General features: G+C 48.5%; 1 protein-coding gene across 1 annotated transcript; it reads right to left on the bottom strand.

The window, feature by feature from the left end:
• Positions 1–260: 260 nt before the first annotated feature.
• On the bottom strand, positions 261–25804 carry LOC121540075 (tripartite motif-containing protein 16-like). The gene is made up of 6 exons (XM_045215125.1): positions 25147–25804; positions 24628–24723; positions 1439–1672; positions 1189–1348; positions 1004–1063; positions 261–772 (listed from the first exon to the last, which is right to left on the bottom strand). Exons 1-6 carry the CDS (start codon positions 25726–25728, stop codon positions 261–263), a joined length of 1644 nt encoding a protein of 547 aa, XP_045071060.1. The 5' UTR covers positions 25729–25804.
• Between the last annotated feature and the right edge of the window lie 1176 nt (positions 25805–26980).

Raw genomic sequence — 26980 nt, 5'->3', positions numbered from 1 at the left:
TTAGACAGAGAACCATTTGAGAAAACATTTCAATGGTTCTGAATGACAACCAACATACATTAACAGCATACATCATGATTAATGTGAATATATAAGATTAAAACATTGCACTTAAAAAAACATGAATGCATTGAATTGTAATTCATAACATCTTCTGAAGATCAAATCAATCAAATCATTGTACATAAAAACAGAGCAGAATGAATCATCACATCTGGGGACCATCACCACCAGCATGACTAGTATCTATGTGGACCCTACTACAGTTTAACCAGCTCAGCAGTACCAGAGAGACAAAACCCAGGATAGAGGGGCTGAGTGAATGTGGTCTGGACTCTGTGGAGGAGGGTCATTGTGTCAGAGACACTGTAGAAGGACAGAGTACCTGCCTTGTGATCCAGGTACACTCCTACTCTGGAGGACTGAGGGCCTGATACTTCAGTCCCAACACTATTGTGTATGAACAAATAACTACCTCTATAGTACTGTAAACTCCAGGACTTGTTATTGAGTCCAAATCCACCATCTGTCCCTGTTCTGCTAATGTCTTTATATGAGACTGCTGTAACAACACACCCCCCACTCCACTCCACCTCCCAGTAACAGCGTCCAGACAGACCCTCTCTACACAGAACCATCAAGTAGTTTGTGAATCTGTCTGGACGGTCAGGATATGGTTGGACTTGGCCTGTACGTGTCACCTTTCTGTTCCCTTCAGACAGAGAGAGGTGTGTGCCTGCTGTGTTTGGGTCCAGTGTGAGCTGACAGGAATCTGGGAGAAGAGCAGAGACCAATGAGGGGAGTTAGAACAATAAGTTAAGTCAGATACTGTATCTACCCTGTCTTTGATTAGAGCACAGCAGAGATCAAATCAGAGAAATATGAGGAGTCAGATAGATACCCAGTCTTTGATTAGATCTACTATTGCTATATATTTCTAGAGGGATTGTTAGGAGTGTCAGTAAAAAGAGACTGTTAGTTACTTCAGAATAAAGAGACTCACATTGTAAGAACTGTTCTCTGGTCTTGGGCTCTGGAGGCAGTACAACCTCCACTATATTCACTACAGACACACAAACACATTCACAGAGAGAGGGAATGTTATCATCATACCATAATCCACATGTATATGACTAGTAGGGAACTTTCAATGGTCTAAAGTTGATGTTCTTATTATTTTCAACACACCTGTAGTGGAGATCTTGGTCCATTCTCCTTTAAGGACGTCTTCTAGTTTCTCTCTCAGTTCAGACACAGTCTTACTCACATCTCCAAAGTACTGAAGAGGACGGACAACGATGCTGGGTAAGTCTGAAGATACACTGGTACCGGAGAGAGACTGATAACTCTGGAGAGAGAGAGAGAACAGAACCAAATGATTGAGTCTTTCACATTGAGTTTTAGTTTCATATCACATGTATCAAGGCAGTTGAGTTACCTGAAGGAAATGGATGTGATCCTCTGTGTGTGAGAGCTGCTCCAGCTCAGTGCTTCTCTTCCTCAGCTCAGCTATCTCCTGCTCCAGTTGCTCCAGGAGTCCTTCACCTTGACTCACTTGAGCCTTCTCTTGGGCTCTGATCAGCTCCTTCACCTCAGAGCGCCTTCTCTCAATGGAGCGGATCAGCTCAGTAAAGATCTTATCACTGTCCTCCACTGCTGCCTGTGCAGAGCGCTGTTAAGAGAGAGAGAGAGAGAGAGAGAGAGAGAGACTGACTTGTCTTACTTTAATGAGCCATCCTTATTATACTAACACCCCCCCTCCTAAAAACACATTGCGTGCCACCACAACCTCCACACAATCACATTATACAGTACCCAACACCACAGTACAATACACCATCCAGCACCACATTCCAACCGTCCATCCAACCCCTCCTCTCCAGCCGTACAGACAGCCCCCCTGAGCCCCCATACCTCCTGAAACATCTCCACACTGTTGATCATTTTGTACAACTCAAACTCAACCCTAAGGCGTCAACAGTAATGGCATTACCCTGGCAACACAGAAAAAACATGATGAACAGTCTGTCATTGCAGAAAACGGACACCCCTCCGCAACTCCCAGGTCAACCAGCTATTGGTGTCCAGGGCTCCATGTAATACCCTCCACTGGAGGACCCCTGACCTTTCCAGCACTGGGAGCTTATAGAGCACCCTCCACCTATACCCTGCCATGCTTTCAGCCCCCACAACCCCCTGCCACTGATGCCCCTTCACTCCCGCTAAGCTCCTGATGTGTCTAACCTTGACACTGAGGGTGTACAGCACCTTACCCCCCACCTCCTCAAACTCCCCCAGGCTCAGAGTGTTAAAAGTCAGTAAGTCCTCCGGACTCTCCTGCCAGTCCCCAGTCTCTGCTGTCACTTGCAGTGGTGGAAACGGTGGTGGCCCCTCCTCAGGCTGCTCCAGCCCCCTCCTCACTGCTTCAGGCAGAGCCTCCTGGACCTCCCCCATGACTCTCTCCAGCAGCCTAAGAGACGTTTGTCCCGCCTGCTGTGCCGATTCTTGGGGGGTTTTCCACCCCCCGGCAGCCGCAGGTCTGCTAGTCTCTTGATGCCTGCTGCCATTAAAGGTCCCTGCAGGATGGCTGAATGAGTGGACCTCAACAGGATCAGTGGATTGTGGAAGATGGGCTCCTCCCATACCCATGGCCCAGGCACCACACCCCCCTCTCGTGTGGGCCTCAGTACTGCAGCATAGAAATCAGAGACTACTGCTGTATTGAGTCTCTCCTGCCGCATGATGAGGAGCCGCTGATCCAGCCCCAAACCGCCAGCCCTCCTCAACAGAGCACATGCTGGTTCCCTCCAGCCCACCTCCGTACGGTACAGTAGCCTCTGTGCTGCTGAGTCAGAACGCTGCCACCCTGACCAGAAAATGTTTACTAACTTGCGCTGCAGGTCCACAAGCAGAACGCCGGGGGGGGTTGAGAAAGGCCAATTTATGCCACAGAGAGGATGCCACCAAGTTGTTGATGATCAGCACCCTCCCTCTGTATGACACCTGGGAAATGAGCCACCTCCACTTCGTCAGCCTCGACACCACAGCTTGTGACACTCCTTCCCAGTTCTTCCTAACCCACCCCTCCGAGCCCAGATACACCCCAAGCATCTTGAGCCACTCACAGCCCCACTGCAACCCCCCTGGAAGCTGCAGAGGTGCCCTGTCCCTCCTTACCCGCCCAGCAGTTTCCCGCATCTCCCCACAACAGAAGTTACCCACCCATCAGACCAACATAAACAATGGATTTTCTTGGTTTCCCCACTCTGTTTCTCCAACCCAAAAGAACTGGGAGCATCCATCTCCCTCAACATGGAAAAACTAGCTCTTACAAGTGATCCTTTTGCTTTCTCTGAAAAGAAAGCCCCTAGGTCCCTGAGTAGTTCAGATAGATTATCTTGTAGCCCCACCCTACCTTGCCCCACCAGCTCAGCCTCCACCTCACTTATGAACCGCTCAAGCTCCCCCAGTACTCTCCTGGCCTCTGAAGAGGAAAAATATGTATACTGCTGACAGAAAACCTGAATCTGGGCTTTCCCTACGTCCCACCACTGACTGAGAGACTCAAACTCCCCCTTCTGCTGTCCCCACCTCTCCTGAAAGCCTTGGAAGTTTGAGAAAAAAGTGACATCTTGGAAGAGCTTTACATGGAATTTCCAATAGGACACCTGCCTGGGCCCTGGTGAAACAGAGAACTGAGCCCTGTACTAGGTGCAGACACATTTATGAAAGCAAAGACAAGGTCATTGATTTTGGCTCTAACCACTAACAACCTACCCTTACACACCTCTTTTGCTACCCCTGCACTAAGATTTGTGCCATGGCTCAGCACCTGCGCCCCCTTCCACCAGACCCCCAATACACTTCATTAATTACATCACTGTGTGTCTCGCTAAAATAATCACGTTTAAATGTTTTGGTTTGACATATTCCCCCAGTCTGTGCCACCGTTCATGTTAAGGAAGTCTAACCGTGAAATCTCCATAAGAGGTTGGAGGGAAATCACCACAATCAGAAACCAGTAGAGAAGCCCATAAAGCCGCCATGCCAGAAAAAAACATCAATTTAAGCAGATTCTGAAGACATGCCCTTAAGAACCCATGACCCATTTTCTCAGCCTATACCGCTTCCTGGGTGAGAGGACACTAAACCCCTCATTCTTCATCACGTGTTGTACTGACCTTACAAACTTTCCAGGAACAATCAAATAAGACTCCAGCAGAACCTTCTTTTTCCCCTTTAGTCTCCATCAGGAACCTATAAAGTTCTCTCACCGTATATACTGGGCCCTCAGCCTGACTGGCTGTCAGCTCTGGATCCAATGAGCCGTCTGAAAACGAGGCCTCCTCCTCCGCTCCCGCAGACTCACCTCCCCCCTCTTCCTCCTATATTGGCACGGTACCGTCGTCCTCCTCCTCCCCAGTCTGCCCCCTGCCTTCCCCCTGATCAGAGCCTCTTCCCCAATGACAGCCAATATTTCCTGGGATGAGCCCACCAAGCCTTTGTCGACCGGAGTCTTCAGCAACCTGCCTCTGCTCACGAAGCCATAGCAAATGAATTGAAGCGAACCATCACTGAGCCTCTTCTGACTGGAATGATCCTTAGAATTCAATTTTCCCTAAATGGCACCAAAAAATGTCTACCTTTTTATTTTACCACTACAATCTGTTTTTAGGACGAAACAGAAAAAAATACGTAATAAATAACAACTGGTGTAGAAAGTAAACATCCACACCTCGATGGTGCCAAGTGTGCTTATGTCTGCATTACCAGGAAGTAGGGAACATTTTTTAACTTCTGACTATTTCTGGTCTAGCGATCGATGACAGCAGAGTACGCTGCCCAACCTGATGTCATTAGAAAGAGGAGATGGTGTCCGACATGAAAAAAACTAAATATACACATTGTGAGATATTTTCCGAAATATACCAGCATGCCTCTCCATAGGAAAACAATGGGGGGAGCTCAGAGTTCCAAGGGCAAAAAGTATTTGGGGGCTAGCGTTTGATGACAATGGAGTACGCTGCCCAGCCTTACATCATTACAAAAAGGAGATTATCCTGATTCAAATGGTGTAGAACTTTAAACCATTAAAATAAATACATATATTTGACATAATTGGTGAAATAAACAGACATGTCCCTATTTCCCCAAAACAATGGCAGTCTGAAAGTTCTAAGATCAGTCTTTTATTTAACCAGCTTACCATTTATCTACGACCATTTGCCTTTTTGTGTTTAACATTTTGTGATTTGTAATCTAGCGGTGAAGAGCGTTGGGCAGTAACGTTGGGCAGAAAGGTGGCTGGTTCGAATCCCCGAGCCGACTAGGTGAAAAATCTATGGATGTACCATTGTACATCGACATATTTAGGCACTTAACCCTAGTCTCTCTGGATAAGAGCGTCTGCTAAATGACTCACGTGTAAACTAGGCCTCTGTGAAAGCGTTGCAATAACTTAACTTTTCATTATTAACAGACTGACTCCTCTGACGGCAGGCAGGCAGCACACTCCTGAAAACGAACTGCTCAGCAAAGCAAAGGCTCTTTTGAGAGCTACCAGTTTTATATAGAAAGCTCATTTTCAGTGTCTGTATCCAGTGTCTGTGTTTATGTTAAGGGGGTGATAATGACAACCATCTAAATATATATATATATATTTTGAATATATAATTAACTAAATGTATGGTGTTTTTGGTTAATGTCAGTTCTATATCGTGGAGCTCCGCCCCATAGGGGAGCTCTGCTCCTAGTGGTTTACCCTCTGCCCTAAGGCAGCAGCAGCCTGAGACAAAATTATGCACACACCTTCAGCCAATAGGAGTACAGGTGTCCCTATAAGAGGGGATGCCTCCCCTCAATCAGCCTCCCTTTTTCTTCAGTGACTGGATGACTAGACTGAAGAGCCAAGAAGAGACGAAGCACGAAGACTCAGGACAAAAAAAACGCCGTTGATATTCCAGTCAGCAACGTCGTCTAAATGAGCACACCGGGAGATTTTCCACCCCCAAAAGCTCTTTTCAGAGCTCAGTGCAGATGCACTTCCATGGCTGCGGTGACCACCACAACCTATGTTTCCGTGTGTTTGGGATCCCAGCATGCCAAGGAAGGCGTCTGCAGTCCCCCAGTGCGCCTCCTGCGCCTCTCCTTTCTTTAAAGGAGAGGAAGCAGCGTTGGGCGTTTTCAGGAGGACATCCCCCTTGAGGATGTGCTGGTCGATACTAGCCTCTGCTTCAGGCGTCGTCCGACGGCGCAGACTCGGGGAAGATAGGGACTTTGAGGAGGGGTCTGGCATTCCAATGGAACAGTCGGACCCCGTCCCTCATACTTTCAAGCCCCCCTTTCCTTTGGAGAGCGAGATGGCTTGTATTCCCTATAGCGAAGGGGAAACGAGCTCGAAGGGGATACGAGATACAGTCCTTATTCCAGGCCAAGGAAGGCGGCAGAGCCAGTGGCTCCTGCCATGCCTTCTTTGGCTAGGTACGTTGAGGGCTTGTGGGAGGCACCTTTAGCGGCGCGTTCGCCTGTAAAAGCGTATCTCCCATTCACGAGAGTGGAAGGAAGGTTTCAGGGTCAGGGAATCCCCAGGTTAGAGAGCGCCATGGCGGCGTATCTCGTACCGGGTTCGAGCCCTTGGCCCTCTTCCAAGAAGGCCACGTTGCCATCCCAGAAGGACCGACTCACAGCGATGCAGTTAGAGAAGTCCTTTGGGTTGGGAGCCCAAGCTGTAGCAGCAGCTAACAACATTGCCCTCTTGGCGGCCTCTCTGTCCCGTTTAACCAAGGGTAAGACAGAGCTGGCACCGGAGGAGGTGGAGGAGGCGTCCAGAATTTCTGCCGCCATACTCCACCTGACACAGGCGTCCGCAGTCTGCGCGGGGAGGTCCATGGCCACTTCGGTGGTCGGGGAACGACACCTCTGGTTGTCATTGACATCCATGAAAGATGCAGACAGGACGTCTCTCTTGAACGCCCCCCTCTCTGACGACGGCCTCTTTGGGGTCGCAGTCAAAGATGCGACGGTGCGTTTTTCTAAGTTAGAGGAGGAGAAGAAGCAGTTGGCCAAGCACCTGCCGTTGGCAGGACGACTCGGCCCCCCTCCTCCCCAAAGGCCATCTACCTCCGCCCCTCTAAGTAGACCGGGGTCTCGACGAGGCGCATGTCCGCGTCATCCGGTGGCCACGAGCAGCAAGGGAACGGGCCCGGCCCTCCCAGCAGCTACGGTAGCCCCACTACAGCCGCGAGGAGGTGACGAGGACGCCGACCTGGCCCTCCAAGGGAGGCAAGAGGAGGCGTACGTGACGGGACGCGGGGAGAGGATGGAGGACGCATCGATGGTGTCGAACGTGCCCACTGTTCCCCCCCACCCTTCGGTTGAAGGGATGGGTGTTGATGTAAATGCCTTTGTTGATGTGTTTAATAAAGAGTTGGCTCCACCTGCGTTCAAATCTCACCCTCTCTTCCTTACCACTCTAAGAGCCGTTCAGCCCACCGAGGGTGCGTTGCTGAACAGGCACTAAGAGTAGGTATCCAGAAGACCTCAATCAGGTCGTCACATCACACTTCACGTATAAGAAGTGCTTTACATAGAAGGCAGCAGTCCCGGTCAGATTCTGACATGAGACGCAGCCGCTATTTGGAGATGGCGCACTAGCACAGACTGAGGTCTCCACTAGTCAGAGCCAGACCCATGCTGCGTTCACGGAGGGCCCGATTACCGCGGTCACCAAGGTGCCCAGAGTATCGGCGCCCCCAGGCATTGTAACACAGCAGCTATCTGGGGACGGCGCATTATCGCAGACCAAGGTCTCGGTTAATGCGATTCAGACCCATGCTACGTTCATGGAGGGCAGGATTACTAGCGTTATGGGTATAACCAAAGTATCAGCTCCCCTGACAGAACGAGCCAGTACTCACCACACTGAGCGTGAATCAACACACCAGGGGTGCAGAGTTGAACACACACAGAAGGTGAAAGTTAAGAAGGTATCAAGGCGCCGCCTTGTTTTACCTCATAGAGACCTCATACTACAGACTTCTAGGAGTACTGTAGTGAAGGGCTCTGATAGCGAATTGCAGTCACCTAAGATGACGCAATCGCTTGCTGGGGATGGTGCCCTGCCGCAGGCTGTGGCCTCGGTCAGCGCAATTCATACGGGTTTAACCGACATCCCTACTCCTCTTTCTTTCTCAGAACGCATTGATAGTTCCTCTCCCTTTCACGGGAGGCCCACCTTGGGCTGTTCCACCACTTCAATGTTGGGGAACAGTGGCGGTAAGGGCCATAGATGAATACAGGTCCTTCCTACTGGATGCACCACAGCTTCGCGCCCAGCCACTTTCTCTGCATTGCTGGCATTGGCGAAGAAGCTGCACCCTCTCACGCTGGCTAGAACAGACGTTGCAGAAGGGTTATGCTCTCCAATTCCACGGACCCCACCCCCGTTCAGGGAGTGGTGGAGACGGTGATGAAAACGCCAGACAAAGTGGCCGCTCTGATGACAGAGATTACGGAACTTTTGGCGAAGGAGGCGGTGACAGTAGTTCCCCGGGAGCAAAGGAACAAAGGGCTATATTCGCCTTATTTCCTAGTGCCCAAAAGAGCGGGGGGAGTGAGGCCGATTTTGGATTTACGCATTCTCAACGAGAGCATAACCAAACGGCCCTTCCGAATGCTAACGACAAAAACGTCTGCTGGAATGTGTCCAGAGAGGGGACTTTTGTACGAGCATAGACCTAAGGGACGCGTACTTTCATGTGCCCGGTTCAGCCGCGTCACAGGAAGTTTCTGCGGTTCGCCTTTCAAGGGGGGCGTACGAATAACGAGGATGCCATTTGGGTACGCCCTGGCACCTCGCACATTTTTCCAAGTGTGTGGAGCGGCATTGGAACCTTTGCGTCGTCAGGGAATACGGCTACTAGCCTACCTGGACGACCTACTGGTTCTCACCCCGTCAGCAGAGCTGGCGATCACTCACACAACACAGACAGTGATGCATCTCACAAGTCTGGGGTTTGCTGTGATTGGAAAAAGAAGCGCGCCCTGGCCCACTCATCAGATTGTCTACCTGGGGATACAGCTAGACACTGTGAGGATGAGGGCTCGAATTTCGGACCCCGAAGGGTAGCCTTGTTGCTAGCCCTAAGGAAGTGTCGTCCGAATCACGGTGGCGGCGCTGTCGATCATGTCACTTTTGGGTCTCATGTCGTCAGCCCACTCTGTGGTTCCGCTGGGACTCCTGCATATGCGCAGGATGCAGCGATGGTTCGCCCAACTAAGACTAGACCCATTGCGTCAACGTCATCGGTTGGTGGTGGTTCCCCTCTCGCTCAGTGCAGACCTAAACTATTGGAGAAACTCGCGCGTTCTCACGCACGGAGTCCCGATAAAAAAAGGTGTCCTCTCACATCCCAGTATTCACGGATGCGTCCCTGACGGGATGGGGAGGGACATGTCAGACACAAGCGATAGGAGGTGTGTGGCCTCAATCAGGTCGTCACATCAAACTCCTGGAGTTGGAAACGGTTCGACTGGTTCTGACCCACTTCGCGTCTACCCTTCGGGGTCGCGATGTGCTGGTCTGGTCAGACAACCGGACCACAGTAGCCCACATAAATCACCAGGGAGGAGTCAGGTCTCCTGCTCTCCATCGGGCGGCAGAGGAATTGTGGCTGTGGGCTCACCAGTACCTTCGCTCATTGAGAGCAGCACACATTCTGGGCTACTTGAACGTGGAGCAGACCTCATGTCAAGAGGAGGTCCTCGAGAGACGACGAGTGGTGTCTGCATCCAGACATTGTTCTCCAGATTTGGGAACAATTCGGGAGAGCCGAGGTGGACCTATTCGCGTCACGCATGAGCGCGCAATGTCCTCTGTGGTTCTCTCTGAGGGAACAGGACGAACCGCCACTGGGAAGGGACGCCTTTGCGCACCAACCGTGGCCGGGAGTTCTCCTGTATGCATTCCCTCCGCTGTCCTGCATTCTCCCACTGCTAGCCAGGGTGAGGTCAGGGGGGCTGTCAGTGATACTGATAGCGCCCGATCGCCCGGGGCTCCGTGGTTTGCGGAGATGAGTCAGATGTTGATTGCGCCACCTTGGCCAATTCCACATCGACGGGGACGCGTTGATCTCAGGCGGCTGGCACGATGGGGAAATTGCCCGTAATCGGCCAACCACTGAAGGCCTGGCTGCTGAGAGGACAGGCTAGAGCGCCGTGGGTTATCTGATGCAGTGATCAGGACCATACAGGGTTCACGTGCCAGTTCCACTTCTAAGATGTATGCCAGTAGATGGAACGTGTTTTCACGATGGTGTGTCACACAAGGTGTAGACCCCATGAGCTGTCAAGTGGAGAGTATTCTCTCTTTTCTACAGCTCATGTTTGATAAGCAAAAATCGCCTGCCACGATTAGAGTGTTTGCAGCAGCGATTTCAGCTTGTCATGAGGGTTTTGGCAGAGACAATGTCTTTAGCCACCCTCTAGTGAAACGCTTCCTATTAGGAACGCGGCGACTTAGGCCAACACCTAGAGTCACGCTTCCTCAATGGGATTTGGCTTTGGTATTCGAAGCGCTATGTAAGTCGCCGTTCGAGCCATTGAATCAAATACCCCTCAAGATGCTGTCTATAAAGACAGCACTGTTGCTCGCTTTGACTACAGCTAAGCGGGTCAGTGATTTGTGTGCTCTTTCGACGAGACCTGACTGCTTGGCCATCAATGGTGACCTGAGCAGAGGTTTGTTACGTCCTAACCCGGCATTTGTGCCGAAGGTTATTAAGAGTTCATATAGGTCACAGACCGTGGAGCTGTGGGCTTTTTCTCCTCCTCCTCATAGAGAGAGGAGTGAGGAAAAGCTCCATCGCCCTGTGCCCGATGCCGCGCTTTGGCGTGTTACGTCGAGCGCACAGCAGCGATTAGGTCATTGCCTCAGTTGTTTGTGTGTCACGGTGGGGCTGCACTAGGTAGACCACTTTCAAAACAAAGGTTGTCTCACTGGCTTTGTGAAGGCATTGAGACAGCTTATGAGGTAGCAGGGCGGCAATTGCCTCAGGGTATCAGAGCTCACTCCACTCGTGGAGTAGCGGCTTCTACTGCCCTTTTCAGAGGAACAGGAGTAGAGGATATCTGTAGAGCAGCATCCTGGTCGACGCCGTCTCCATTTATCAGTTTATATCTCTTAGATATGTCTTCTAATTCTCTGGCTCGATCTGTACTCAGCGTGGCTGAAAGGGAGATCTTGAGCAAGAAAGAGAGGAGAAGCAGGACTGTGGACACAGGTTTCCATCAGGTCCGCTTTGGTTAGGAAGACGTGTTTTTGACAGATGTGTTTTCTAACTCTTTGGCTCGGTCTGTACTCAGCATAGCTGAAGGGAGATCTTGAGCTAGGAAGAGAGGGAAAAGCAGGACTATGGACAGGGTTTCCATCAGGTCCGCTTTGGATAAGAAAACATATTTTGTGGCATGAATCCTGACTGACAGGGTCAGTACAGCAGAGGCATGCGTTGATTACAGAATGTGAGGTCATCTATCTGCTTGTTCAGTTAGTATGACTCATGTTTTTTGTTCCTGCCCACTAATCTCTGGGATTCCATTGAGTGAGTGAGGGCGGTCTACCGCGTTCACAATGTAGAGTGACACTTGATGTCATTCCATTAGTGGTCGGTAGTGTTTTCACAGGATATTGAGGCACATCTATCTGCTAGTACAGGTTAGTATGGCTTCTATTCTGGTGATCTGCCCCACTAGTCATTGGCATTGCCATTGGACTAGGTGGCGGTCTTTAACCGATGATGCGGTATATTGTGACGCCCGTGGGGTTTTTGAATTGCAGTACTGCGGACTCGGTTGCAGCCATTGCTAGGCCTGACTTTCTCGTTTCGATGGGAAGTGTTAGGCTCGGCAGGGAGTACATTTTGGAGAGCTACGCTCCGCCTTAAACCACTAGGAGCAGAGCTCCCCTATGGGGCGGAGCTCCACAATATAGAACGATTAGTTACCGGAGTGTAACTCCAGTTCTATGAGTGGAGCGGAGCCCCATAGGACTTAAGGCCCTGCCGACCCTCTCTAGTCTCGCTGAAGAAAAATATCTCGGGAGGCTGATTGAGGGGAGGCATCCCCTCTTATAGGGACACCTGTACTCCTATTGGCTGTTACACTCCGGTAACTAATCGTTTCATTGTTTGTTATGCTATAAATTGTTATTTTATGGTTGTAAGTGATAAAATGAACTAGAACATCTTATATTTCGCAATTCCTAGTAATTACTACTTTAGTAAGTATATACACTTTATTCAGTACTACTGCAATTGCTTAATAATTCCAATAGATGGTAGCATAAGACCACCAATGACATTTCAGAAGCTTAGTTTAGTTCTCTCCCTGGATATACCACCAGTCCCCCTCACAGGAAAACTCCTGCGCAAGTGAGTTGCATGATGAGGTTAATTTTCTAACCGCGAGGGTTGCATGATGTAATTTATTGGCGGGCTGGAAGATGCACTCGTCTTTTCTATTCCGAGGCTGTTTACTCCAAATATGAAATATTAAGAAGGTTTTTATAATGCATGTTAACTAGGGTTGAGGTTAGCGCATCTGACTTGTGATTATTTGGCCGGGATTCAATACCTGCTATAGTTCATATTTTGTTGCTCTCCCAAAAGCAACACAGGCCTAATACGAGATATATAGCTAACTCTGAAGTAATGAGTGACAATTTTAGAAAATCATGGGACATAGTGTTTGGTTGCATGCTATTTTATGGTCAATCATATTGCTGCTTGTAGCCTATAACTGGTGCTTCATGGTCTTATGCTGCAATCTATTGGAAATATTTAGCAATTAAAAGTTAGTAATTCACGTAAAGACATTGGTGAGGTAGCTGAGAAATAAAGTGTATTTTTCTTATTAATTCCGGAGATCAGCCTCAAACCTGCCCCACCTATGACATGCCAATTGCTGGACTTTCACAGAGGTTACTAGGTCACACCCAGTTCAAACCACATTTAAAAAATAAAACACATGTGTTATTTATCAAGTGTTCTGCCTTGCAATAATACCTATAATAAAATGACTAATATAAAGCAAAAAGTTTATATATTTATATATATTTAAAAAATAACAATAAATGCAATTTAGTACTATAATGGTATTTACTAACGTAAAATTATTACTAAAATAAGTTCTCAACGTGTTTACATTTACATTTTAGTCATTTAGCAGACGCTCTTATCCAGAGCGACTTACAGTTAGTACATACATTATTTTATCGAACCCACAACCCTGGCGTTGCAAACGCCATGCTCTACCAACTGAGCTACATCCCCTGCCGGTCATTCCCTCCCCTACCCTGGACGATGCTGGGCCAATTGTGCGCCGCCCCATGGGTCTCCCGGTCGCGGCCGGCTACGACAGAGCCTGGATTCGAACCAGGATATCTAATGGCATAGCTAGCACTGCGATGCAGTGCCTTAGACCACTGCGCCACTCGGTAGACGCTCGGTAGGCTACCCTACCCTAGAATTAGGGTTAGGGGTTAGGGTTGAGGATAAAATTGTTTATATGTAGGGTTAGAGTTTCTGTATAACTTTATGTAACATCTGCTGATGTAAAAAGGGCTTTATAAATACATTTGATTGATTGTTAGGTTTAGGGTGTTTAAAGCAAAAAACTGTATGGGTTATAGCTCTCTTGCTCCTCCCTGTGGCCTTCTGTGAGTACTACATACCTCATTCACAACACTTGCTAGGCTCATAATCTGAGGTAGCAACTGTGTCAGATCTATAAATCAATAAAATACACCTATCCATTTAGTTTACAACTCAGTGAACCTGCGCAGCATTCGCTCAATTCGATGCCTACTAACAAACAAATTACCCAGCAACAATTTAGAAACAATAAATCGTACAATTATTTTGTAAAAATTTATTTATTTATTTATTTAAAAAATGTCTGGCTGTTTAAATCGGCCACATCTTGAAAAAGGAGGACAGGGACATGCGTTCTGTTTAGGTTTTACACCTTTTTATGAAAATAATATGGTTAACCATCGCTAGCACTGTGGGTCACCACAAGGTGTACCCAGGTGAACAGTGAGTTTGCTCACCAAGTAGTCATAACCTTGTTAATAATAAGTTACCTGAGGTAAAGCTACAATGATAATACGGGCTGGTCTCATTACCAGCCCATAATAGTGAAGCTGGCATTGTGACGCAGAACAATGGGCTGGGAATAGAACTTTCATTAGGCGAGTTGGTGCCACAGAGCTCAATACAACTAATAGGAGCTGGCAGGGTGAAACATGCCCTATTATTTCTAAACAACGGCAAGCATCTGGGATATATGGTAATATTATGAAACTGGGCTCCATGGCGGATGCAATTAAGTCGTTTTTATCAGAAAAAGGTGTTAAAAATGTATTGTGTCCAGCCTAGTCCTAGCCCCCGCTGCCGGCTGGTCGCGCTTGTCTGCACTAGCATTATGCCCTACATCCCCACACTAGAAACACCCAAAACTATCTGTGCTAGCAAACCCTGCGTTCCACCCCTCCCCTGCGTAACCTTGAAGTTTGTTAAGAAACAAACACTTGTCTACGAAAAGTTAAATTTTTTACGGATTCCGCTTGGCACCCAGCCGAGAGCACACGAAAACCACTTTATTTTTAAATTTCCAAAACTAACCAACTACTTGCGGTCTGTTCGTAAGTAATAAATGGAGGCTGGACTATAATATAAATCCATTATTGTCAGCTTCCTGCTTCCCCTGTTTGTCTCCTGGCCTCTAGAGGTCAGCTGTGTTCCCCTTTGCCTTAGTTCTTCCTCATGTGTCCTAATTAGCTTATCCAGGTCACCTGTGCCTTGTTTCCCCTGGTGTATTTTAGCTGTGTGTTTTCCCCTTGTTTGTCACTTGGTTATTGCGTCCTGACTGTGTGTCTCCTGCTTTGTCTCACCGTGTCTGTCCTAGTAAGTTTTTGAAGTTATCTTTAGTTTGTTTTTCTCCTCGTGGAGTTGTTTTGTTTTGCCTCCTGTTTTGTGAACATTAAATCTACTTGCCTGGAGTATTGCCTGGGTGTTTCATTTGGGTCCTACAACATCTCCTCTGTGGCTAAGGGGTAGTACCCCCAGCTCTACACTTCTGAGACCGGAGTTCTAACCCGGATTGTGACAGAATAACCAAGGCAATCATGGACCCAGAAACACTCAGTTCCCAGGACCTGTTGGCGGTGATCATTCGACATGAGGCTTCTTTCCAGCGCCATGAAGCCGTTCTCAGCCGACAAGAGGAGCTGATGGCTAGACATTCTCAACTCCTGGCCGAAATGATGAGTTCCCTTCACCAGCTCTTTGAACGCCTCCTTGGTCCTCCCCCCTTCCCCCGGTCACCTCCCAGTGACGACAGGCCTTCTCGGTTGGCGGAGCCCCGACTACCACCGCCCAAGCCCTTTTCTGGGGATCCAAGCTCTTGCCAGGGTTTCCTCACCCAATGCTCCCTCACCTTCGAGCTCCAACCCTCAAGTTTTCCCACAGACCGTTCCAAGATTGCCTACCTCATTACCCTTCTTTCAGACAAGGCGCTCGCCTGGGCCTCTGCGGTGTGGCAGTCCCAGGAGGCCTGTTGTGACTCCCACGCTGCATTTGTAGAAGAGTTCAAGCGGGTGTTCGATCATCCTGTCAGTGGGCGGGAGGCTTCCAAGCGCCTACTGTCTCTCCGTCAGGGCCCCCGAAGCACGGCAGATTTTGCCATTGAGTTCCGAACCATGGCAGCAAGGAGCGGATGGAATGATGAAGCGCTGAGGGTCTGCTTTCAGGGAGGGTTATCTGAGCCCCTTCAAGATGAGTTAGCCACCCGTGAACCAGCTGAAGATCTCGAGTCCCCTCATAGCCTTGGCCATCCGCCTGGACAATCGTCTAAGAGAGCGGAGAACGGCTCGCCGTCAGGTGTCTCAGTCCCAAGTTCCTCTGAGCAGCTCTGTTTCTCCTGTTTGGACTCCGTCATTCAGAGCTGCCCCGGCTCCTGAACTGCCCCAGGATTCCCCGGAGAGCATGCAGTTAGGCCGTTCCAGGCTTTCTTCCAACGAAAGGGAACGTCGCATGAGGGAGCCGCGTCGGTGCCTCTACTGCGGGGTTGCCGGCCACTTCCGCTCCACTTGCCCCGAGCTTTCGGGAAACGCCTGTCCCCGCCCAGCTACAGGAGGGTTGTGATGGGGAAAATTAGAGCTCCTCCTACTAACGCGGTCCTAGCTATTCCAGCCACTCTGTCCTGGGAGGGCCACCAGCATCGGGTCCAGGCTATGATCGATTCCGGTGCCGCAGGTGATTTTATGGATGTAACCTTGGCTAAGGAACTTAAGATCCCCTACCCAACTACTTCCTCAACCCCAGGCAGTTACAGCCTTAGATGGCAGACCTCTGGAACCAGGAAAAGTTACTGAGGCGACTCAGTCCCTGCGACTTACCATCTCTCAACACCAGCAGGAGGAGACCTTCTATCTCATTGACTCTCCCGAGTATCCTATTATCCTGGGTCACCCTTGGCTATGCAGACATAATCCCCAGATCGACTGGCCTACTGGCACCATTCTTAGCTGGGGTCCCACTTTGCCAACTCACCTGCATGCTTCAGAGTTCCTCAGCCCCTAGTACCCAGTTTCAAGAGTCTGTTGACGTCTCCCGAGTCCCCAGTGTTTACCATCGGTTCAAGGCAGTGTTCAGCAAGGCCCGGGCTACTGCCTTACCGCCTCATCGCACTTATGACTGTGCCATTGATCTACTCCCTGGGTGCTGCCCTCCTAGAGGTCGGATCTTTTCCTTGTCCTCCCCGAGCACGCAGCTATGGACACCTACATTAAGGAGTCCTTGGCAGCCCGGCCTCATCTATGCCTCTACTTCCCCGGCTGGGGCGGGCTTCTTTTTGTTGAAAAGAAAGACGGGGTCTGAGGCCTTGTATTGATCACCGGGGACTCAACAAGATCACGGTTCGGAATCGATACCCTCTTCCTCTCATGGCCACTGCTTTTGAGCTGCTTCAAGGGGCTTCCATTTTTACTAAGCTGGATCTCCGCAATGCTTACCATCTCGATGCGGATCCGGCCAGGAGACGAATGGAAGACGGCGTTCAACACGCCCACGGGACACTATGAATATCGGGTGATGCCGTTCGGGCTCACCAATGCCCCGCAGTATTCCAAGCCCTGATTAATGATGTTCTCCGGGATATGCTTAATCTGTTCGTCTTCGTGTACCTGGACGATATCCTCATCTTCTCGAGGTCACTGAAGGAACATGAGGGGCATGTTAGCCGGGTTCTCCAGAGGCTCCTTGACAATCACCTCTACGTTAAGCCTGAGAAGTGTGAATTTCATGTTTCTCAGACTCAGTTTCTCGGGTTTATTGTCACTCCCGGGCACCTAGAGATGGATCCCAAGAAGGTCAAGGCGGTCCACGATTGGCCCACAGCTGCCACGGTCAAGGAGGTTCAACGGTTCATTGGCTTTTCTAACTTCTATCGGAAGTTCATCAAGAATTTCAGCTCGGTGGTAGCCCCCTTGACGACGCTTACCAAGGGAGGAGGGACCAAGATTCACTGGGGTCCGGAAGCAGCAGGGGCCTTCGAGGATCTCAAGCGCCGCTTCACTTCTGCTCCGATTCTGGTGACCCCCTGACCCAGAGAGACCTTTCGTGGTGGAGGTGGACGCCTCAGAGGTGGGGGTGGGAGCCGTCCTGTCACAGAGGGGGTGCGGATGGGAGATTACACCCTTGTGCCTTCATGTCTCGCCGCCTGTCTGAGGCCGAGCGCAACTACCACGTGGGGGATCTAGAGTTGCTTGCGGTAAAACTGGCCTTGGAAGAGTGGCGCCATTGGCTTGAGGGGGCTCAGCACCCTTTCCAGGTTCTCACAGACCACAAGAACCTGGAATATCTCCAACAGGCTAAGCGGATGAACCCTCGGCAAGCACGATGGTCCCTTTTCTTTAATCGATTCCAGTTCCTCCTTACTTACCGACCTGGCACCAAGAACGTCAAGCCGGATGCTCTGTCTCGAGTCTATTCTCCCGAGGTACAAGAGAGAAGCCCTTGGCATCGATTATTCCCGAGGTCTAGGATCGTCGCACCTCTTCAGTGGGAACTAGAAAGAGGGGTACGAGAAGCTCTTGCCCATGAGCCCGATCCAGGCAGTGGTCCTGCCCGGTCGCCTGTAATGTTCCTCTCTCGGTTCGGGCCGCGTCTTGCAGTGGGGTCATGAGTCGCCCTTGACATGCCATCCTGGCAGTGCTCGCACACTGGAGTTCCTCCGACGGCGGTTTTGGTGGCCGTCCATCAAGAGACGTGCAGGTCTATGTTGAGGGCCTGCCCTGTGTGCAACCAGGGAAAGTCGACACGCCAGCGACCCCAGGGACTGCTCCATCCCTTACCTGTTCCTCGAGGCCATGGTCACACCTTTCTCTGGACTTTGTTACGGGACTTCCTCTATCCCAGGGCAACACCGTCATCCTTGTGGTGGTAGACCGTTTCTCTAAGGCTGCCCGGTTTATTCCCCTGCCCAAGCTGCCCTCGGCTAAGGAGACTGCTGAGCTCCTCATGAACCATGTCTTCCGGATATTTGGCATTCCCCTGGACGTGGTCTCTGACCGAGGTCCCCCAATTCTCGTCCCGGTTTTGGGGGGCCTTCTGCAGGCTTATTGGGGCCACAGCCAGCCTATCGTCAGGATTCCATCCAGAGTCTAATGGCCAAACGGAACGGATTAATCAGGATCTGGAGACCACCCTGCGGTGTATGGCGGCCAGTAATCCCACGTCTTGGGCCACCTATATCATTTGGGCTGAATATGCCCACAACACCCTCCAGTCCTCAGCCACCGGATTGTCCCCCTTCGAATGCCAGTTCGGTTACAACCCTCCATTATTTCCAGAGGAAGAGGCGCAAGTTGGTGTTCCCTCGGCCCAGCGCTTTGTCCAACGCTGTAGGCGGACCTGGAAGAAGGCCAGGTGTACCCTCCTTCGGACCTCCCAGAGATACCAAAGTCAGGCTAATCGCCACCGCCGGGTCGGCCCCTAGTTTCGAGCTGGTCAGAGAGTTAGGTTGGCCACTAAGAACTTGCCCCTCCGGGTCGAATCCAAGAAGCTTTCCCAGAGATACATCGGCCCTTTCCGCATTGCTAGAAAGGTTAACCCTGTTTCGTATCGTTTAGTTCTGCCTCGCTCCCTTAGAGTTAACCCCACTTTTCATGTTTCACTCCTTAACTCTTCGGAGTCTGGAGCTTTTTTGGCCGTTTTTGGGTACCTTCAATTTTGCCCTGATATACTACATAAAGAAATGTTTACCAGACCAATGTTGGGTATCTTTTTTTTCAGCACAACCTCACCTATATGATCTGTTAGTAAGTTTTTCACTTTGACATACTATTTCAACACACTGGACCCAAACACACACAGAAAACACAAAGTCCGTTTAGAAAAAATATGGTTTTTTTATTGTAAAACCCTCAAACATGGTGAACCAAGCATTTAAAAAGCTTCAAATTGAACCACAAGGTGCAAATATGAACATATAAAAGTATTTTGGTGATATATACAAGCAATAAATAACTATTTACAATAAAAGTAGGTATAACCACTGCGTTTTTCTTCTATTCTAACCCTAAACCTTTTTGTGCCACTCCTCAAAACAGTTTCTGTCCAAAATGAAAAAAAAGCTTCAAATTGAACCACAAAGTGCAAATATGAACATATAAAAGTATTCTTGAGATATATACAAGCAATACACAACTATTTACAAAAAAGTAGGTATAGCCACTGGCCTTTACCCTATTTGTGCCACTCTTCAAAACAGTTCCTGTCCACAATGACACAGAGAGCCACATCACAGGCCTTGCACTTCCATGGTGTGACAAACCTCTTCTTGTCAACTTGTTTACAGCGTTGACAAACCCTGCGGCCTGCTGTGGCTTTGTCTTTGGCCTCTGCAACATTGGCAATGGCCACAGAAACATGGCTGGTGCTTTTTTGAAGTGGAACCCCTGTCTGGGTCCTCCGCACAGCTGGGCCACAAGTTCTGCCACAAAGTTCTTGTGCGTCATGGGTGTGACCTGTTGGGTCGCACTGATGTCACAGTGCAGGATGTATGCATTTGTTGTTCCCATGTCCAAAAAATGCAGGAAGAGGGTACGGTACCAGCGAGCAGTTCTGCGATGGGTTGAGTAATACTGGAGAAGCTGGTCTGACAGGTCAACCCCTCCCATGTACTTATTGTAGGCCATGATGGGGGTAGGGCAGGGAATGTCTTTTGCTACCCAGCGTCCAGGTCCTTCCTTCACCTTCCTCTTGATTGTCTCGCCCGAAAACGCTGGGTGGATTGTGGAGCACACCGACACCTCCCGCGTATCCATCCACTTCACAAAGACCAGGCGATCCTCTCTGATCCATCTCACAGACCCCCTCTTCGATTTGCTGGTGAGGGCATTTTCTCTGCCACTAGGACACCCTTTTCTGTTGCTTCTGTAGGTCCCACAGGCTCCAAACTTCATACTTCCCAAACTCAGGAACAGTTTTGGGCTGGTGTTGAAATTGTCCATATAAATATGGTATCCTGTACCAAGATGTGATGGCTGAATGAGGTCCATAACAGCATCATATGAAAGTCCATGCACGCTGGGTGTGTGTGCTTTCCCAACATACACGTTGAAGTTTAGAGTGTAGCCATTGTTAGACTCTGCCAACACAAAGAGCTTGATCCCCCATTTGTTAGGCTTGTCCTTCATGTACTGGGTCATGCCAGTTTTGGCTTTTGTAGCCACCATCCTCTCGTCGACTGACAGTTCCTTCTTAGGATGGTAATGAGCCTGGCAGGCAGTGCGAATGTCGTCCATCAGAGGTTTGACCCTGAACAGTTTGTCATGCTGGGGTGTACCTTTGCGCTGGTCATTTATGACATCCTCCTCTGGATCACTTAGGTGGATGTTCCATGAGATGGACCGGAATCTGTCTCTTGGCATGACCTTCGCTGGCAATGAAACAGACAATATGTGGCTTTGTTTCCAGTAGTCCTGGATACTAGGCAGAGTCACCAATGAGGTGTAGATGAGGAGACCCAGAAATCTGTGCAGTTCCTCCACATCAACGTCAGTCCACTGATATTTGCTCCCCTTCTGCTGATTTCTTGCTGCCTGTTTGTTGGTGTTTCTGCAGATTGTCCTCATTGTATCTGCGGCGAAGTAGAGCAGGAAGAGGTCCTTTGGTGTGTGCCCTGAATGCAAATCCACCTGGGCTCCTGGTGGTCTGCGGGGCATGAACCTACTGGCTTGTGGGGCAGTGTCAGGATCAGTCTCTGTTTTCCATGGCTCAGAGCTCTGTTCTGGCTGTGCTGCTGACTGGGCTGGAGATCTTGACCTGGTCTTGGCCTGATCCTTCCTTCCACGCCCCTCTGTGATGGCCTCCGTCGGCTTGTTGTGGGGGTGGGGGCTGTTGATGGCCCAGGCTGCTCGTCGTCGTCGTCGTCACTATACAAAACAGGTAAACGGATTCAAGATTATTCAAAGTTCAAGATGTTCATTGGCATTTGCACTACAGTGAAGTAGAATAGAATACTATAGTAAGATAAACGAAAGCAATAAAACAAATTCATTTTAGAAAAATGTTTGTCTTCTTACCTCACGTTTTCAGCAACAAAATCAGGGTCCTCGAAGTCATCCTGGCCACTCTCATTGTCTGACGACGAACTTTCCAAAGTTTCTTCATCGCTCATTTGGAATAACAAGTCGACGGCTTGTTCAACGTGAAGTGTGCGCCTCATATTGCTTCACAAAAACGATACTGCTGACAATAAAACTCTTGAAATACTAACAATTGAAATACTAACTCGTGAAAAACTCTCCAAAACTACTCATGAACTGAACTAATTCCTCTCGTTCGTTCTTTTCGCAATGGCTAGTTGTCATGGGAATGAATGTTTATATACTCGTGTGCATCCTGAAGAACCGGGTTAGCACAAGCACACGTTTTTTTCCGTTCCTTTTTATCACAAAAGACGACAAAGTTATTATAATAAATGCAAAGCGCTCATAAAAGAGCGCATATTTTGACACTTTTTTTCATGGAATTGAAATTATCATAACTTTGGTTTTAGTTGGTGTATTTACATGAAACAAACACTCAAAACGTAGCTTCGGGTCTCCATTTCTGCATGAAATCGACGGCAGCCCTCTGCGTCACTTGGTTTGGATGCTGCGCGGTCCTAAAGCCGGCCCGCGATTTGAACGCGCCGAAGCGTTCGCCGACTCGGAAGAGTTAAACCTGTCTTGTCTTCTCCTTTTGCCCCCCCACACAGACCCCCGCCACCTCCCAGGATCATAGACGGCCAGCCAGCCTACACAGTCCGCCGGATACTGGACTCCCGGAGGGTCCAGAACTCTCTGCAGTATCTGGTGGACTGGGAGGGCTACGGGCCAGAGGAGCGCTCCTGGGTTCCAGCCAGGGACATCCTGGACCCAGGGTTGATCCGAGATTTTCGCACCCTGGGGCCAGGGTGTTCTGGAAGGAACGTCAGGAGTCGTTTCCTAGAGGAGGGGGTCCTGTCAGCTTCCTGCTTCCCCTGTTTGTCTCCTGGCCTCTAGAGGTCAGCTGTGTTCCCCTTTGCCTTAGTTCTTCCTCATGTGTCCTAATTAGCTTATCCAGGTCACCTGTGCCTTGTTTCCCCCTGGTGTATTTTAGCTGTGTGTTTTCCCCTTGTTTGTCACTTGGTTATTGCGTCCTGACTGTGTGTCTCCTGCTTTGTCTCACCGTGTCTGTCCTAGTAAGTTTTTGAAGTTATCTTTAGTTTGTTTTTCTCCCCTCGTGGAGTTGTTTTGTTTTGCCTCCTGTTTTGTGAACATTAAATCTACTTGCCTGGAGTATTGCCTTGGGTGTTTCATTTGGGTCCTACAACATCTCCTCTGTGGCTAAGGGGTAGTACCCCCAGCTCTACACTTCTGAGACCGGAGTTCTAACCCGGATTGTGACACATTATACTTTGTGACACAAAATGGGAAAAGGGGAAATTATAATAATACAGAAAAACACCCTTCCAACTAACCCTACTCATTAAATACCCACTACCCCATTCCACTACTTTGATCCTATCTGCTCCTGCACCATGCCAACGGCCTGGGAGGACAGGAAACCACAACACAACACACCCTGTAACTCTTCTGAAGTCAAATATTGTATGCCCAAATACTTATCTGCAGCTGCCACCACAACATCTTTTTTCTTTGTTTTACTTTCCATTTCTGCGGTACAGTTGAAAACCATTGCTATGAACTCTAAGAAGCTATCTTTACTGAAGCATATATCACTCGTTGGCCTATTTCTCTGTGCTGGCACAGATCTAATACTCACAGGGATCCTCTCAGGATCTCTCACCCTTGACCCATCCTCCTCTACTTTCTTCACTGTCTCAGCATATGACACCTTCTGCACTACTCTGACTCTAGGCACCTCAACCTGCCTCTCTCGCACCGGACACTTCCGATCCTCAGCAACATGGGTATCCCAACAGTTGACACACACTTTATTCACCAGAACAATCCTTTATCCCATTCTCTTCCGCACACATAAAACATCTTGGAATTTCCCTCCCACAAACTGCTGCGAAATGACCATAAACGTTGCACCTGAATTTATGGATTTGGCACAAAAGCTTGAATCAAGATAACTGATATATCATAACATGACTTTCTCTGGTAAAGACTCAGAACTCAAAAGGACTGACTCCTATGTTTCACCACGTTCACCACCGGGTCTACGTCACACCAAACGGCGGGCATCACAAACAGCAGGAATCTTCATCTTCAATTTCTCCACTTCTACACTTAACGCTACCCCAGAAATCACTCCTTTCAATGGTGTCCTGTTCCTAAGAGCAAAGCAAGAAACAGATCTTGACCCAAGTTGCGTGACATGGAGCGCCCACTCCCTCTGGTCAGAAGAAACACAAACAAATATCACAAGTCCACTACAGGTTACCTTCACTGATTCAACTGCACCCAACTCCTTTCCCACCCACCCTGAAACCACAAATGAATCTGCCAAAAGGTATGGATCCACTTTCTCCAAAAATGTAACTCCTACTGCACCAGATTCTTCTTTATCATGTCCATTGATGCCAGGCTCTGGTTCTGAGCTCATCACCACACCTTCTACCTCACTTAACTTTCCCTCATTCATTTCCATTTCACCTCCAGAACTCAGTCTGGCGAATGACTCACTCTGTTTGCACTTGAATTATAACATTTGAAATGTCTCTATTACTTTGAAACGTTTGTGAGTGTAACGTTTACTGTTAATTTCTGATCATTGATTTCACTTTTGTTTATTATTTATTTAACCTGCTTTGGTAATGTAACATGTTTCCCATGTCAATAAAGCCCATTTAATTGAATTGAGAGAGAGTGAGAGAGAGAGAGCTCTGTTAATGTATAGAGGACATGAGTCACTCATGGTTACTCATGGTTATGTGATGAGGTAGCCCCACTTGTGACTTTAAGACAGCCTGTTCCCAACAGTGGGGCCAGTGGGATTGGATAGGGGCATCTCTCTCTCTCTGACTGGAAGAGAGAAGTGAAATTTTGTGTCTCCTCTGGTCAACAATACTCACCTTGAGAGACTCCACAGCCTGTTGGAGCTCCTTCAGCTCCTTCTCTCTCTCCTGGAATCTCTGCTGGACCTTCTGCTGACTCATCCCCAGCTGCCTCTGTGGATAATCACTCTTCAATGAGCTATCAAGCTTTATTTGTCCAGTAGATCAATAGTATAGTAATGTGACATAGTACCCATAGAAGTTAGGGATTAAAATGTTGAGGAACTGTCTGTGTGAAATTATATTATTATGTTGTTATGTGAATGATTATAGTTGTTATGGTAGGCGTACATGTATCAAGGGGTTGAGGCTGAACTTTGGACTCATAAAAGGTCATTAAGAATGATAATGTTGTTTGACTTTAGAAAATGGTGATACATTTGGAGCAAACCCAATATACTCAAGGTTTGTGTTCATATTTGTTCTGCTGAGGATTGATTTCATTTGAATGATCTCATATTCAAACAGCCTTAGTTCCTACTGTATCTTTAATTCTTTGTTTATCAGACAGTCACCAACAAGTAGTTATGGTCTTACCTGTTTCTCAGTCCTCTCTGCTGCAGCTGACACTGTATCATGGCCTTTATGTTCATCCATTGTACACAGCATACAGATACACTGCTGATCGGTACGACAGAAAACCTCCAGTAGTTTGTCATGATGAGAGCAGATCTTCTCCTGTAGTTGTGCGGTGGCTTTGACCAGCTTGTGCTTCTTCAAAGCAGGAGATTCATAGTGAGATTGGAGGTGAGTCTCACAGTAAGAAGCCAGACACACCAGACAGGACATAAGGGCTTTCTGCTTTCTGGTCCCAGTGCAGACATCACACGCCACATCTCCAGGTCCAGCATAGCACAGAGCAGGAGGGGGAGCAGCCTGGAGTCCTGTTTTCTTCAGTTTCTCCACTACTTCAGCCAACACAGTGCTCCTGTTCAGAACAGGCCTTGGGGTAAAGGTCTGTCTGCACTGTGGACAGCTGTAGACACCTTTCAGATCATCCTGATCCCAGCTTTCTTTAATACAGCCCATACAGTAGCTGTGTCCACAGGCAGTAGTCACCGGATCCTTCAGTAGATCCAGACAGATGGAGCAACAGAACAGTTCCTGATTCTCTGCCATTTTGGTGCTCTCTCCCGTAGGTTAAGCAATGGCAGTGTCAAAGATTACTTTCTGTTCAGTGTCAAAGATGACTTTGTGTTTCATGGAACTCTACACCAGAGGACAGGGAGGGGCTTCCTACTTGACTGTGTACTCTGTATGTAGAGGGGGTGTGTTTTCTTTGATAAGGAAGTGTGACAGAGTGTTGGGTAGTAGCCAGAGATGTTCAGTATTTCTCTTACATCTATTTGAAATACGTATTTTAATGACTTCTGAGTATTTAGTCATTTGAATCACACTGGGCTGAACTAAACTCTTCAAAATACTAAATACTTTTCTATACCATTTTTTTTATTGTGATTCACATTTTGCATTAATTGAAAGTCGCTCTGGATAAGAGTGTCTGCTAAATGATTACAATGTAAATGTAAATGCAAAAATGTATAATTGCAATCACTGAAAAACTCAATTTAAAGGGATTATTCGGGATTTAGGCAATTAACCCCTTTATCTACTTCCCCAGAGTCAGATGAACTCATGGACACCATTTTAATGTCTCTGCATCCTGTATGAAGGAAGTTAGAGGTCGTTTTGGGAGCCAATGCCAACTAGCGTTAGCGCAATGACTGGAAGTCTATGCATGCTAGCAGTTACTATAGACTTCATAGCGTTAATGCTAGTTAGAAACTTCCTTGAAACTGTAGAGACAAATAAATGGTTCCATTCATTCATTGATTTTTAGAACATTTTCAGGTCATTGTTTATTTTCAGTGGAAAGTCCAAAGATTCCATCAGGTTACTACATTCAGACCATGAACTCTAACCTGCACCTGAACAGCTTCCTCCTGCCCATCGGTGCCATGAACGTCATCAGCATCCTACCTCTGCTGCTGCTGGCCCCTCTCATGGAGTGTGTCACCTCCTGCTACCTGTCCATGGAGAAAACACCCTTCTCCCACGCCAGAGTCATCAGTAAGCACACACACACACACACACACAGAGAAAGACACACACACACACACACCCTACTGGTGTACCTGGAAGCTAGGGTTAGGATGCCCCCTACTGGTGTATTAGAGACAGACAAGAGACGTTTGAACCAAATGAATGCTTTTTTCTCTTCCCAGTCTTCCTCTCTTCTCTGTTCCAGGCTCTGTGATCTCCTTCCACCTGACACCCAGTCATATCAGAGACATCTCCCTGCACTTCCTCCCCCTGTGGATATACTGCTACATAGATGACTGGAAATAGCTGATTCATTGTGTCAATCAAT

This window comes from Coregonus clupeaformis, unplaced genomic scaffold, assembly GCF_020615455.1.
Source record: "Coregonus clupeaformis isolate EN_2021a unplaced genomic scaffold, ASM2061545v1 scaf0374, whole genome shotgun sequence".
Taxonomy (NCBI): Eukaryota; Metazoa; Chordata; class Actinopteri; order Salmoniformes; family Salmonidae; genus Coregonus; species Coregonus clupeaformis.
Note: the sequence above shows the minus strand (reverse complement) of the source record. Positions and strands in the feature narration are given on the sequence as shown.

Coding starts and splice junctions, on each gene's coding strand:
- LOC121540075 (XM_045215125.1), bottom strand. CDS start 25,728: ATGGCAGAGAATCAGGAACTGTTCTGTTGCTCCATCTGTCTGGATCTA. Junction 24,724..25,146: donor CAGAGAGGACTGAGAAACAG/GTAAGACCATAA, acceptor GATTATCCACAG/AGGCAGCTGGGGATGAGTCA. Junction 1,349..1,438: donor ATCACATCCATTTCCTTCAG/GTAACTCAACTG, acceptor CTCTCTCTCCAG/AGTTATCAGTCTCTCTCCGG.